The following is a 14,493-nucleotide window of genomic DNA, read 5'->3' as shown; positions in this document are numbered from 1 at the left end:
TGTGAGCTCTTTGGAGCTTGACCGGCACTGATGTGGACGAGCAGCCACTTTTGCCTGTTTACCGTCTTCCATCTTGCGCCTGTTAACCCCGAACTGTGGCGCTTTTCTTTGCAGGGACGGGCACACAAGCTAACAGATTGGAACTCATCCACATGCCAAGAGGAGTAACTCTTCCTTTTATGAGCCCATCGGAATTCCGCTCACAGGCGAAGAAGCATTCGGTCAATGACAAGATGAGTCAGGACGGCCTTTGCAAGCCCCAATCCTAATAACGGCGTAATGGTCATAGATAGATCATGGATAGCACAAGCAGGTCTCCAGCCTGTCGTAAGTGCTCGCCGCAAACCCATTTTGAAGCTCATTTGTTCTGAGCAGATGCACGGCTGGATGCACCTTGTGGTTAATTGTAACGGTTCTCTCTCAGGCGGCGTACAGTACTGACAAATGGCCTGCTGTTTTTTTATTTTTTTTTATGGTTCGTTCACTGCTGCTACTGCTCAACAAGCACTGACCTGGACTTGTTTTGTATGCATTGGGTCAAGTCTAACCATCTGACCCTCTTGTGCGCACTACTCAATGGCATGACAGGTTCATTACAAGCATCCAGACCATAGGAATCAATCCCCTAAAGGTCCGCCCCTGACGTTCCCTTCACCCCCGCTCCACCTCATTCTTTTCACTTCTGCACTAAGCGTCTGGGATCGATAGTCGTGGAGAGGAAAAGGGCTTCCTCAGATGGAACCAATTTGAGCTGTTCGTATGGCACGTTCTCTGCAATATTCACCACTGCCACTGGGGGCCAGTAAAGAGCTACATGTTCAAAGCATGTCAAATTCAAGAACGTTTCCAGTATGACAAGAAGACAAGCATGTCTTTATCTACTGGTGGGAAGTAATCAAGTACACGTACTTCGTAACAGGATCTGAGCAGATTTCTCAGGCATCTTTATTTTCTGGGGTATTTATTTTTTTAAAAGCTCTTAACTTTGCTACTTGCATTTGAAAAGAGAGTTGAAGCTAAATTTCAACTCCTTACTTTGTTAAAATACGCTGTTTTTTGAACTGCTGCGAGCGCACACACACACACACACACACACACACACACACACACACACACACACACACACACACACATACACAAATAGCTTGAGTATTCCCGAAAATGATGCAACCCATTTACTCCTATTATTTAAAAAAGACATCAATTTGTCTACTTTTATTGTGCAACCACTTGTGTAACACTTAGCATAGCAGCTAACACAGCTTGCATGTACTCTTGAGCAAAATCTGTACAGTAGCATTATTGATTTGCAAACCCGTTCCTGTAATCAGAGTACTTTAGTACAAAAATTAAATAACATTCAATTTCAGTTTTAAAGATTTTTTAAGCTTTTTATTCTGGTGCATGAGGATCTGAAACAGTGGTTGTGGCAAACTAAATATGAAATGACAAAATGTAAAAAGTGTAGTGTTGATGGATAAGATTAAAGAAATATAAATTTATGATGCATTACCTGTTTTTCTTAAAAATATAACAATTAAAATATCAAATAAATAACATGTTCGTTTTAGAACTGATCACGAGTTGAATCATTCGGTACGTCTACTTTTTTTCCGTACGTTTACACACACATCCGTACTTCAAGCATACAATGTGAATACTTTTGCCACCTCTCTTTGTTGTAGTGATGTACTGTACATTAAACTGCACTACGTTTCAAAAAAGAGCAGTTAATCTTTCATCAAGGGGCGTAGCTCTTGGTATTACGTAACAATGCAGTCACTTCCGGCTTCGCAGTGCCTTTTCGCGGCTGTTATTCTTCTTCTCTCATTCCAACCCGGTCAGCGCACTGAGTGGATCGCGGTCAGGACCAGCACCCGTGACGACAAAGTAGTGGACACGTCCGACTTCGAAACCAGCGTAAAATATTTACTCAAAGGAGAAATCTATACGTGGCGATTCCTAGTCACAAAAAAAGGACTACCTTTTTTCATCTCCTTGGTTTGGATTTTTGGAGGGCCGCCATAAGCTTTTAACTCCACCCGAACTGAGCCTCCCTCTCTCTTTCTGTTCGAACTCAAAATGGAGAACGGCGACAACAAATATCTCCCTCAGCTGCTGGCGGAGAAGGACAGTCTGGACTCGTCTTTCACACACGCCATGAAACTTTTAGAAGCGGGTAAAACGAATGTTTTGTGCTTTTCTTTTGTCCGATCATTTTGTGTGTTTGCTGGAAGTTTGTCGAGGGGGAAGGCGACGGACTACTTCGCCGTCGGGCGCCATGTGGTGACGGTCGGGACTCCATTATGGCTCCAAGCGGAAGCGTTCGCTTCGCTTTTCATAGTTCGATAAAATTCGACAACAATTACTGTTTGTGTAAGTCTGGCGGGGATATTGATACGAATGGTGGCCATTAAAGCGGCACTTTATATTTTTATACGTTTCCCTTCTTCACGGAGCGAGGGTCAAAAAGCCGCTTTCGTCGTCTCCTTCGCCTTTAAACAAACGTCGACCGCACTCGCATTTTCTGTTTACCATTTTCTTTGTTTTTTAAAGCCCTTAAATGTGGGTCAGTAGCCGGGGCGTTCCTATAAATTCCTGGGTTTTTGTTAAAGTAGCTGGTGGTGCTCAAGTGGTACGAGGAAAAGACGCACGCTTAACCGCCATTGACTTTATTTGTCCGATTCGCAGCAAAGTTAGCACGCTCGTATTCAGCTTTATCCTACTGTTTCACCGACTTAAAACAACTAATTGTAGTGGTGGTGAGCGACTGCTTCATGCTGGTGTTGACCAATGTAATCGGTGTGAAAATTCAACAAAGCACGTTCCAAATGCATTTAGTTCGCTGCACATGGGGTGCTTGATTTACGACGGAGTTTTGTTTGTACGGCGGCGACGAATTCGCACGCGTCTTAACGTACCGTGGTTTATCAGTAACATACACTGACGTAGCAGTGACGAAATCTGCAGTAAATTTGTCTGAAAATACTCCCAAGATCATAAGTATTAAGCAAGATTAAAACCCTTTGAACCAGGGGCACCACTGGGTTTTATGAACAAAGAATGCAAACCCAACCCACCAGGAGAGGCACAGATTACAAAATTTTAAACAGACCGAGAAATTGCTTTTTAATGACCGTGGATACATTTATTAAAAAACGGAAAGAATTGCAGCTGATGGCTTATTCAGATAGTGCTTCCAACTTTCAACCAGTGGTGATGGTAGTCAATTAAAGGACATTTTCACTTAAGCCGGCTGGTTTTGGATAACTGTTACTTGATGTGATAAATTCTTATGTCACCCTGTGCACATTCACAGACTTGTAGTTGGTGTGTACGATGATGGATTTCTCATTTGATCATGTTTGCATCATACACGTGCAATAAAACACAGACATTTTAGCTACACGCAAATGAAAGGGAATTATACAGAATTGTGACGTGGTGAGATATCATAAAATATTTTTTCTACTGTCGGAGTGGTAGAAAAGCAATTTGTTGAAAAACATTTTTGTGAAAATTGGTGGTGAATGGACCGCCCCACTAAATGTGTTCAAACTATCATCTGTCGGCGTATTTGAGACGGAAGTCTGTCTACTGGTTGGTGGGGATGCAAAACTGCGTCGTACGATGACTTGTAGCAGTATGACCAGAAGCCCTCTGCTGCGTTTATAATGTTATTTGATCAATTCAGCTAAAAAACATGGGAAGCTTTGATTTGAGGAAGATGACGGTTCATCCGACAGCTTTCACATATGTCCTGTTCAAAATCGTTGCGTGATATACTGGTGACCATTCCAAGGTTTAATCTGCGCTTAAACCTTTACTAATATATACCTAGTATAATTCATTCATGAAGTTTTGAGTCTTTGAATCAGAATCATCTTTATTGGCCAAGTTTGTAGAACACACAAGGAATGTGTCTCCGGTATAACATTAGATGTAAACATTATTATCATCATAAACAAGGACATGACAAATAAGTATGGAAGGACATTTCGTAATGTAAGTGAACCGTTGTGTGGTGGTACCACCCAGTGACAACTGTGAGACAATGTGCAAAGTATCAAGCAGAGCCAAAGTGATCAGTGGTAGAATAAAATACGATAACAGTTGTCCAGTTGGTGCAGAAAATCATTGAACCATTTTAAAGTGTCCAGTAGCATGCTTACTTGGTCATCCGGCTGTCTATTGGTTCTGCTGTCTCTTTGCATGATCACATGAACTGAACCAATACCTCCCCCGATTGCAGAGATTGACAGGATCCAGAAGGGTGAGGCTAAGGAGCCAGAGACCTACTTGGATCTTTTCACGAACAAGTTCATCAAACTCAAGGAGCGGGTCCTCATACCTGTGAAACAGTACCCCAAGGTGAGCTCTTTTTCTATCCCGTTTTCCTCTCATCTTCATTCCCCGTTGTGATTCAATGTATCCTGTCGCAGTCGAGGTTCAATCACATAAAGCTACAGTGTTTTACCCGGTGTCCCAAATTACTTGGCTTAATCTTGATCTTAAAACTCAGTGGCGTGATTACAGTTTACAGCAGTGTAGTTTTATAAAATAGCCTTTAAGATATCCAAATGCGAACACAACTGCTCTGCTATTCAGAATTCTGTTTTGGATCCTCCGCTCGGTTTGGACTCGCTAAATGTCTACGAATGTCTTCGTAGTATAAATGTCATTCATGACAAGACCCAGACTCTCGGCTTTGTTGGTTTAAGTCATGTGGCTGTGAGGGAAATAGATGGGAGGGTTAAGTGGGCACTAAAAGAATCGTGCAAGTTAATCCCTCATTTGCATGTCATTTGTAAAAGCACAGTGGAACCTCTAATGCTGATCTCTGTCTAGTCTTTCTATTTTCAAACCAAATGTCATAACACCCAGCTGTCAGACCACACGGGTCAGGTGGAGCACGGAGCCATTGAGCACATTATAGGGATGGGACAGTTGTCTGCATTACAGCGCTCATGGGCTCACATCTACGTCCTCAGTCAATACGCTTCTTCAGGCTTCAAAATGCACATGTATCCTGACCAACGAAACTTTTTCTTCCCCCCGCAACAGTCCAAATTTCTCTTCTTTGCTTTTGCTTCTCCAGTTCAATTTCGTGGGCAAGATCCTGGGACCCCAAGGCAACACCATCAAGCGTCTGCAGGAGGAAACCGGGGCCAAGATCTCCGTGTTGGGCAAGGGCTCCATGAGAGACAAAGCTAAAGTATGAACACTGCCGCAAACTTTCCATGGGATTGAAAGTGAATAAAGCAGGCATTCGCAAAAACTCAAGGTTGACTCTAAGTAGGACACTTGAGTAGAGTTGAGAGAAATGTTCTTAGATAATAAGGATTTTTTTTCCTATTTCTTATTTTCATGGATGAACCGTGTCAGAGAAATGCTGCTTAGCATGAAGGGGCTTGAATGTTCCCCAGTCCGCTTTTCCCCACCCTTCAGTCATACGCCATCGACTAATCTGCTAGATGAAGAGTTCCGTGGGGTTTTTGAGTTGGAGGGCGGGGGTTAACACTTGACTCGGCACTCATGTTTTTGTTCTTTAAAGGAAGAAGAGTTTTTAAAAAATAATATTGTGCTTTTTCATTTTATTATTTTTCTAAACAATGTTATATGCAAATATTTATGCCTCCGTTTTAATATCTTTCAATGAATCTACCCTCATTATTTCCCAAATTCTCATACATAATTTCCCACCCATGCACACATGCAATGGCACACTGGTAGACTGGGTTTCCCGGAGCCAGCACATGTCAAAGCCATGTACAAACCTCAAGGGTTGACATTGTGCCCAGATGGCAGCGCCCAAAGGTGCCTTTACTCCGCTACGCATCAGCTCATTTAGCATAGACTTTTAAACTGGTCCTACGCCAAATGTGGGTAGCCGTTAGGCTACGAGACAATGCCCCAAAAGTGAATGTCGCCTTTCCACGTTGAAGGAGGAAGAACTGAGGAATGGCGGTGAGCCAAAATATGCCCACCTGACCATGGAGCTGCATGTGTTTGTCGAAGTGTACGCCCCACTGCCCGAAGCCTACCTGCGTATGGCCCACGCCATGGAGGAAGTCAAGAAGTTCCTGTTTCCTGTGAGTTGTGCACAGCATGTTTTTTAGAGTGACACAGTTACATTGTCATAGTCTGTCATTCGTTTCCGTTTCTACAGGACTGGCTTGTCAAGCTCACTTTGTGTCGACTTTCATACCTCTATAAACTTTTCATGGGATGAATGGTTGTCAAAAATGTGACTCATACGAAGAGAGATGTCAGTTGTTTTTTTTATTATTTTTTAACTTGCAGCCAAATTGTCGCCTTAGTCTGTCAGCATTAGAAGCTCGAATTATGGTTGGCATGATGACAATACAGTGATCCCTCGTTATTTTGCGGTTCGATGATCGCGCATCACGTTTTTTCCCCCCCAAAAAATGCCTAACGGTTTTATACATGGCTGTAGCTTGATTGGTTCCCAGCGCGACGTCGACCAATGACAGCACGAGTGGATCTATCCCATGATGCACAGCCATGTTGATTGGCTGTGCATCTTCACAGCGTCGCCCAGCAACCTCCTTATCATGTGGGTTATACTCTTTGATCGGTCTCTAATCACCTGGTTGCCTAGATCAGTGTTTTTGTGTGCGTGTGTGTGGCTGGGGGACGTGAGAGGGGTTGATTGGGCTTGTGCAGAAAAAAAGCAGCAGTGTCTCTGAGCCTCCTTAATTGTATCATCAGAAACAAATCGGCTGTGCACTGTGTGCCGAGGGATAGCTGGCCAGCAGCTGGCTGGAGGCTACACTGTCAGAGCTGCATAAAGGCAATGCTGATGAATGTTAATTACTGTATAAAGTTTTATCATTAAAGATTTAAGTAAAAATGTGCACCTTGTCTCAAATATGTAAAGTATAAATCCTGTTTAAATATTTTAAACATGCTGGTACCCACAAACCCTCACAAAAAAAATCCTGAGGGGGGGACGTGCCGGGGTGGAGGGTGCAAACCCTACTTTGCGAATTGTTGTCTTCGGCGGGTGGTCCCGGTCCCCATTAACCGCGATAAGTGAGGGACCTTTGTATTAGGACTTGTTTAAAATGCATCTTGTCCGTGTCTCCTTTTTATCCAAATGTTAATTGAAAAAGCTCCTATCTTTCTGGCAGGTTGAACAAAGCGCCCTCGTTCAGTCATGGTACTCTTTCTTAGTGGGGTGGCAGTGTGAATAATGGTGGCTCTGTTTAGCGCATGAACAGTCCGTGACACTCTTCTTCAGGTCTGTCTATTCCTGTTTCTCATCCAGAGATGTTTTAGCGCCCTGACAGCTGTGGGCTTAAGTCCATGCTGTGGTGCATACACTCCCTGGATTTGCTTTTCGCTGATGTTCTTGAACCGCATGTCCATCTGCTTGGAGCTACGTACTTGCTCATTAACAACGCTCCACTCTGGGTTTTGTGGCAGGCCTTACGTTTTTGATTCGGCTGCAGCATTCTGAAGAGGAAAGAGCTAAACCAGTCGCGATGATGTTCAAGCTGTGATCTGTAAAATAAAAGATGCCAGATGTCCGCAATTGGTCGGGTTTTATGGCTGCCGTTTGGATTCTGGTCATACAATACATTGAGATAATGTATTTTCCTGGCCATGGAGTTGTGTTTTACAGTGAATTGTCATTGCCATATGACAAATTGTGAACCCTGCAGGCAGTGTTGAAAGTAATGCCACTCACCCCTTTGAAGACAGACGCTTGACGTGGGAGCGATGTTTGTTCGTCATATTCGTCCTATGCATAGTTGGCATCTACTTTGAAGTACAAACATGTTTTTAGGACAAATGGACCAAACTACAGTTGAGCTTGGTCCTTGGAAGTGTGTTTTCAGAGAACCATGTGGTTAAGTTCCAAATTGTAGCACTTGTGGGCTTTTGGCTTTAGTGGTGGCACTGTTCCTTTGATTGATGAGCCGCACTTGTCCTCATACCGGAGCTTCTGATGTGGGTGGACAATAGAAATCCCCCAAAAGGCAGACTCTCGCCTTCTCTGTCAAATGTCTGCGGGTCCTTTTCGCGACCCATGCTTGATGATTTCTATAGAGAGGTTCGCTGAGCTCATCTAACACCTCAAGCGGTTAAAGAGTTGACACCCAGCTGGCCCGCGAGATGCTGCGGGCGGCGACGACACGTCATCACAGATCCATTCGCAATGAGTCCAATGGCTCCTGCTCTTAGCCAGCCCCTCTATCTCGGTAATTGAAAGCTGCCGTTCTGCCCTTTTATTTTCTAGTATGTTCTGTCTTATGAGCTCCGTCTCCATTCTGATGCAGGTCCGCATTGATTGGGTCACAGTGCCACACAAATTGCTCCCCAGATGAAAGTGGCTGGTTATGTGGCGGGCAGGCGGACACGCTGATCCACTAATTAAATAAAGTATCATGCAGTCACAGCTGGCTCAGTCACGGAACATCGAGAGGGGTGCGGTTGTGTTTACAAAGTCTGGGAAGCTTTGTATTTTGGTGTTTGTTTTCATGATTGTGCAAAAACTTTCTTGCAAGTATATAGATGATGATCTTGATGGCAAGGGTGTGTTGAATGAACCAGGCCGAACATCCCTGAAGGAGCGTGTGTTTGACTGTCTTCTCTTCTGTGGCGCTCAGTGTGCTGGCTCCTGCCTGTAAGCCAAAGGCTAGCATGCCCACTCTTGGAGGCAGGAACTCTGAGTTGTGCAAGAATGTGGCACATGAACACGTCGCCAAACACTTTTCTTGACTTGGTGGCTTGTTTTGATTCAGTCAATCAAAGGAGATGGTTATCGAGTTGGGTTTCAAGTTGGCTCTGTGATGAATTTCATTCCAGTGAGTGCCCGCTTCAATGTCAAGTCACGTGCGTTTTCCTCTCTGCATGCAGGATGTGACTGACGATATCTGCCAAGAGCAGTTCATGGAGATGGGCTACCTCAATGGAGGCCAGGAGCTCGGGGCCAGAGGAAGAGGAGGCATGCCAATTCGGGGACGCGGCGGGCCGCCAGGAGTGCACAGGTAAGAAGCGGAGGCGAGACGCAAAGGTGTCACGGGGCCAATGTTGGCGGACTTTCTCGTCGGCACGTTCTCTTGTCCCAGGGGAAGGGGGATGCCCCCTCGTGGCGCAGCTCGGGGTGCAAGAGGAGCAGGAAGGGGCACCCCGGCAGCCCGCGGAGGGCCCGCTGCCGCCGCAGCTGCTGCCAGGGGAGCTGCGGCGCCCCGTGGTGCCAGGCTCTCTGCCACCGGACCACCCCAGAGAATGCTGCCCCATCAGCACACTCCCGCCGCAGTCGCAGAGAGCTATCAGGAATATGTAAGTCGCCAGCGTGCTTTCATAGCCTCATCTAAATGAGGTCAAGATTCTTGTTGTTCAGTACAGTGCATTATAACACGCCTCTTCCCGACTGTCTCACCCCCATCTTGCCTCCTCCCTCTCCAGGCCTACGATGAAAGCTACCCCGACACCACCTACCAGTCATATGACGGCTATTACAGCCAGCCGCAGGCGTGAGTGAATCACACGTTTGTCTTTTCTCACCTGCCACCTTTAGTTGCGATGTGTTTTGAACCATTCGACACCAATCCAACCCGGATGCCACTTGGCTGTTTGGCAACACTGCATGGGGCTTTGATCTCGCTTGTGGAAACCAAATTAGACTTTTCGCTCAGCTGGTACTTGAGATTGGTTTGAGACTGTTTTTGTTTGGGTTTTTTTTCCCCTCCCCCTCTTCCTTCCCACTTATGAACATCAGAGAGGCAGAATATTATGACTACGGACACGGAGAGTCTGCAGAGTCATATGAAAACTTTGGTAAGTGTGTACACAGATACACGTATTTATTTGCTCTTGCACTAGTTTCCCTCTCCTAAGGTTCCAAGTTTTTTAAACGGTGTGAATGTGTGGTCCTCAGCCCAGGATGACTGGAACGGCACCCAGCGAGCGGCTCCGGGCAAAGCCGTGTCCGCGGCCAGAGGAGGTGCCAAGACAGCCTACAGGCAGCACCCGTACCAACAGTACTGAAGCGGAGCCGCCCTCCCCCTTACAGGGTTGCCCTGACGAGCGCCTGTCGACAACGGCAGCACTCGCTTTAAGCAGCCCGACACAAGTAATTGTCCGTTTTGGCTTTGGTTCCTTTTTGTTTGGTTTCTTTTCCTCTCAATTGGACTTTTTACAATACTGGGGACGGAAAATCAGATGGTTGTTTTTGTTTGTTTGTTTGTTTTAAGATTTGGCTACACACCACATCCCCCCAATACGCATACCATGCGCAACCAAAGTGATTTCTAGAGTTATTTCCTTTTTGGTTATTTTCCTGTATTATTTCTCTGACCATTCCCTCTCCCTCTGGCTTTTTTGCATTGTTTTGTTTTCCCTTTTTCACAAAAAAAATGTTTTGTAATGGTAACTTCCAGTTGAACTAATGGCTCATTCTCCACCTGTCTTAAATGATACATTTTAATTGTGGTTTTGTTTTTTTATATACAGAATCTGTCAAAGGTTCAGTTGCAGATTCCCGTTTAGGCTACATTTCAAAATTCTGTTAATATAGTTCACTAAAAAGAGACTGTAATGTAGAAACAAAAAGTAATCTAAAACCAAGTCTCAGATTAAAGGTAATGGAAAGCATTTCTTCATTCCTTGTGATGTTTTGTTGTAAATAGTTCTAAAACGTTATTCATTTAGACTCTAGTCTGCAATATTTGTTTCTGTCCTTTAGAGTTTTGAAATATAGCCCTAATAAGACACTGTTGAGATGGCCTGTCCTCATATCCTCTATTTGACTTTCATGTAAACAAAACAAAACCAAAAAAAAAAAAGCCCGGCGACATTCTAATATTCTCTGTGCACAAAATGGCCTCCTGTTATGCTACCAAACAGTTCGGGTCTTCCTGATTGTGATCTGATTCTGCATAAACTGCATGCCCAACAAGAGAAGAATCCGAAGGATTGGGACACAAATCTCCACATGGGTCGTCTCTCTCTTTCTCCATAGAGAAGGGATCCTGCAGCTCAATCCCAACTCTTGTACATATTTTAAAACCTCCTAACTGTACTTACTCTGTACCCTCTCCATAAAATGCATTATGCTACATGTGTACGCTTGCCTAAATAGGTTACTAAATCTGTCCAAAAGATGTTTTGCAGCAGTTTGTCAATAAAGCTTAGTGGGTTTTCTATGAAACGTAACTTGCTTTTGATTTGTTTCCTGTCCTAGTCCAATCTGAAATGTTTTCAAAAGCGCATTTTTAAATCTTAAAGGAGTTTTTGCTTTGACGTGTGCAGACTTTAATCCTCCTAAATGATGTCTTGATGGATTATCAAAAGAGCACGACTTATTCTCTCTCTCTTTCTATACTTTTTAAAAAGGACCCCGAGGTAAGGCCGCTAAAATAAGCCGGATAGCTTCCTAATGTGTATAGAGTTGTAAAGCATTGATTGCCTGGGTATGTATCAGATTTTTTCAATCCTCTTACCTGTGGTCTCGTTTTAACCGCTAATGACAATTGCTTTCATTCGCCGCTGCAAATTAACTGAATTCAAACCACCATTCAGGATCTAGGCCTCGTTGTCATGAATGACACACTAATGGCAGTGCAATGGAGAGGAGGCTTTTAACCTAGACAACTCTACTGTAAAGGTAACCTAACCCTAAATGTTTAATTTGGTAGTGTGATTTTTTTTTTTGGTTTTGGGGTATATATATATTTTGGGGGGGGGGGGGTTATTTTGGGTCCTTTGACATAAACTTGCTTTAAAAGTAGTAACCCAAGACAAAAAGAATCAAAAGGTTAAGGGAAAAAAATCAACATCAATGTATTTTATGTACTAAAATAATTGCTCTGTGTACTAACCAACCATCAGGCTAGTGGTAATGCAACTCTTGCTAAAATGATGAAAACCAAATCTGAGTCCAGAGCTGTGTTTGTAATATTAAAAAAAATGTTCCACCTGTACACTGTTACCAATAACTTTTGAGTTGCATGAGCAGATGTTCTCTTGTAGACATGTTGCATGAACTCCATTTCACAAGTATCTCCATGTGCTCTGTCCACCGGGTATTGATTTGGGCTCCTTACTTCCCCAGGCCCGTCTAGGCCTCTCGCAGAGTGCCGGGAGAGCCGCGCTGCTGGAGGCAGGCCATGTGAATCCTCAGGTTGGTCCTCCACCCCACCATTTCCATTAAGAACGACGACCATGCTGCGACGGCACTCGTGTTTATTGCCAGCATCTTCCTCTAATCCTTGGATAGTTTTATGCCCCCCCACCCCTCTCCCACCCACCTGTTTTAGTTTTGAAGCTCAATTTTCAAACAATATTTACCAAAAATAGGAAGGGGCGCTGCTGCTACATTCATGCTTCCATCTGCTTCTGATTTGCCCCGCCGCCGCTGCTCCATCCTTGTTTAGCTCATGTACCCGTTGTTTCTTGTCCTCCAAAGTTACTGTTGTATTGTTACTTTGAAGCAATGCTCCACTTAAATTTCACTCTCGAATGGCATTGATTGTGACGCTACTTCTTTGTGACCGTTGAGCACCTTGAGCGGCGATGTCCATCCGCGGGTACGTTTCCCTGCGCTAGTAACTGTGCTGTAGATGCAGCAACACGTCTCAAAGCTCGGTCGGGCGGCTTCTGATGATCTCCTCGCGTCTTGACAAGCGTGCGAATTGGCGTGCGGCGTCTCTCGCCTACGGCTGTATCGACCGTGGGGGTTTTGGGAGGGGGCGCGGCGCACTGGTGTCAATGCAGTCTTGGAGAAATTGACTAATGAGCAGCCGTTGCTCTCGGCCCCCTACGAGAGGAAACGGCAGCAAAAGGGACTCTGGCGATTCCCGGAATGGAAACGGTAGTAGCAGGGGGAGGGGGCGCAGGAAGGGCGCTGTCTGAGGGATTACTCACAATTTACTCTCTGCCTGCAGGACAGGAAAAAGTTAAATGAACGTTTGGAGAGTAGCACCGCTCGGTCATGCTTTAATCGACTTCAACTGCAGAACGCAAGCTTTTGCCACACGCACTACATGCTACACGTTTTCTATGTACCAAAATGTACATTATAAAAAAACTAAACAAAAATAACAAGCCGATGTCTACAATGTAAGCATTTGGACTTGGGTAATTAGCACCCGTTGGCTTCTTTTTTCAAATGTAGTTTGCCGTGTCTCTGTGTGCTGTGAGCCGTCTTTCCCGGCGGGGCTTCGTGGGGCTCCGCTTTTGCAGCATCTTTGCGTAAGCCTTGCACGTTGACTAATTTGGTGTTCGATCACAATTTAGGTGGTTTGCCCTTCAGGGGAACTGTTGTTTTTTTTACCACCTGTGATGGAAACAACGCACCAGACAGTATTTGAATCGTTTTTAGGTAGTCGCCCGGAGTATGCAGGACGAAAAAGCCGACCTGCGACTTTAAAGCTGAGTGGATGCGCAAACTGATTTGTTTGTCCTGAATTGGTCTCTCGAATGTTGAAAAGCTGCCACTTGGTCGGGCAAAGTAAGCGTTGCTTCAAATTGATTATTTTCCCTCGCGCCATTTCTTGCGATTTACAATCGGTGCACATTTTAGCACTTGTGTCGCGTCTGTTGACGTGCTCTGATATGTTTGCATGACGTCTCTTTCTTTTGCTCTCCGCAGTGACACAGGATGGCAAGTGGAGACCCTGGAGCCAGACGACGTGGCTCGGGTCGAGGCTCCGGACTCATACTGGGACGAGGACAAAGACCTCTGCGGGCTTGCCCTGGAATCACCAGAGACCAATAATGATGAACAGCACCCCTTTTTCCAAGTCTGTATCCAACTGCTGCTTTCATTATTTTTGCTGATTGGGAACCTCTCCGTCGTGTAATGCAATTGTTCCACCTTGATTGAGTGTCAAATGAGCACTGTTCTCACTCACGCTTGAGCCGTGAAATTGTTTTTTTTTTTTTCTTTATTCCTGTCAGGCCTCGCAGTCTGTCGCCTCTGAATTCCAAGCGTTTTAATACAGGCTGTCCCAGAAAATGTGTTCGCGCTGCCAAAAAGAAAAAAAAATTCAGCCCACCCCCGAGAACAGCACATGCTAATTGCCGGCTCACTTAGCACGTACCCGCGACTCAAGCAAATGGCCACGAGCTGCCTTGTCTCCCGGCTGTCTGTTCATGCGGCGATATGAAAGATGCATGTGAGAGGAGAGGATAAATAAGCGCCTCAATTTATCTGTCGCTTCTGGTTTGATTGCTTTGATTTTTATCGTGAAGAGCAATATCCATCTATCCAATAAAAGACAATTTGATACATATCTCGACACATGGTGTCCGATGCAGTACTGGTGGGACTTGCCCGAAATAAAAGTTTCAAAAGGTGTTTACAGAAATAAAGCAAATCCCAGAAGGGGAAGAAAAAGCCAAACATTTGTTTTGGATGTCATTGTCATTTGATCCTTCTACTGGTGAGTGGAAACAAATGTTTCTCATACCAAAAGAAAAAAATTGCAGGGAAAAAAGTTATGTTGGCCCACATATGGC

The 14,493-nt window shown here is 44.7% G+C and overlaps 1 protein-coding gene across 3 annotated transcripts; it reads left to right on the top strand.

The window, feature by feature from the left end:
* The first annotated feature begins 1,820 nt into the window (after positions 1-1,820).
* On the top strand, positions 1,821-14,377 carry khdrbs1b (KH domain containing, RNA binding, signal transduction associated 1b). 3 transcript variants are annotated; one of them, XR_015103730.1, is made up of 12 exons: positions 1,821-2,179; positions 4,253-4,371; positions 5,099-5,215; positions 5,946-6,092; positions 8,887-9,017; positions 9,099-9,312; positions 9,439-9,506; positions 9,752-9,810; positions 9,911-10,105; positions 11,554-11,638; positions 12,086-12,154; positions 13,625-14,377. XR_015103730.1 is itself a non-coding variant. In XM_086136775.1 (9 exons), the coding sequence occupies exons 1-9, from the start codon at positions 2,083-2,085 to the stop codon at positions 10,018-10,020; spliced, it is 1,062 nt and encodes a 353-aa protein (XP_085992901.1). In that variant the 5' UTR covers positions 1,821-2,082; the 3' UTR covers positions 10,021-11,187. The 3 variants fall into 3 exon arrangements, 1 of the variants encoding a protein (XP_085992901.1); XR_015103731.1 differs by lacking the exons at positions 11,554-11,638; positions 13,625-14,377; XM_086136775.1 differs by lacking the exons at positions 11,554-11,638; positions 12,086-12,154; positions 13,625-14,377 and having other exon boundaries at positions 9,911-11,187.
* Positions 14,378-14,493: the final 116 nt, after the last annotated feature.

This window comes from Hippocampus guttulatus, chromosome 18, assembly GCF_054856545.1.
Source record: "Hippocampus guttulatus isolate MCC_2025c chromosome 18, RoL_Hgut_1.0, whole genome shotgun sequence".
NCBI lineage: Eukaryota > Metazoa > Chordata > Actinopteri > Syngnathiformes > Syngnathidae > Hippocampus > Hippocampus guttulatus.
This window is presented reverse-complemented; position numbering and strand designations above follow the sequence as displayed.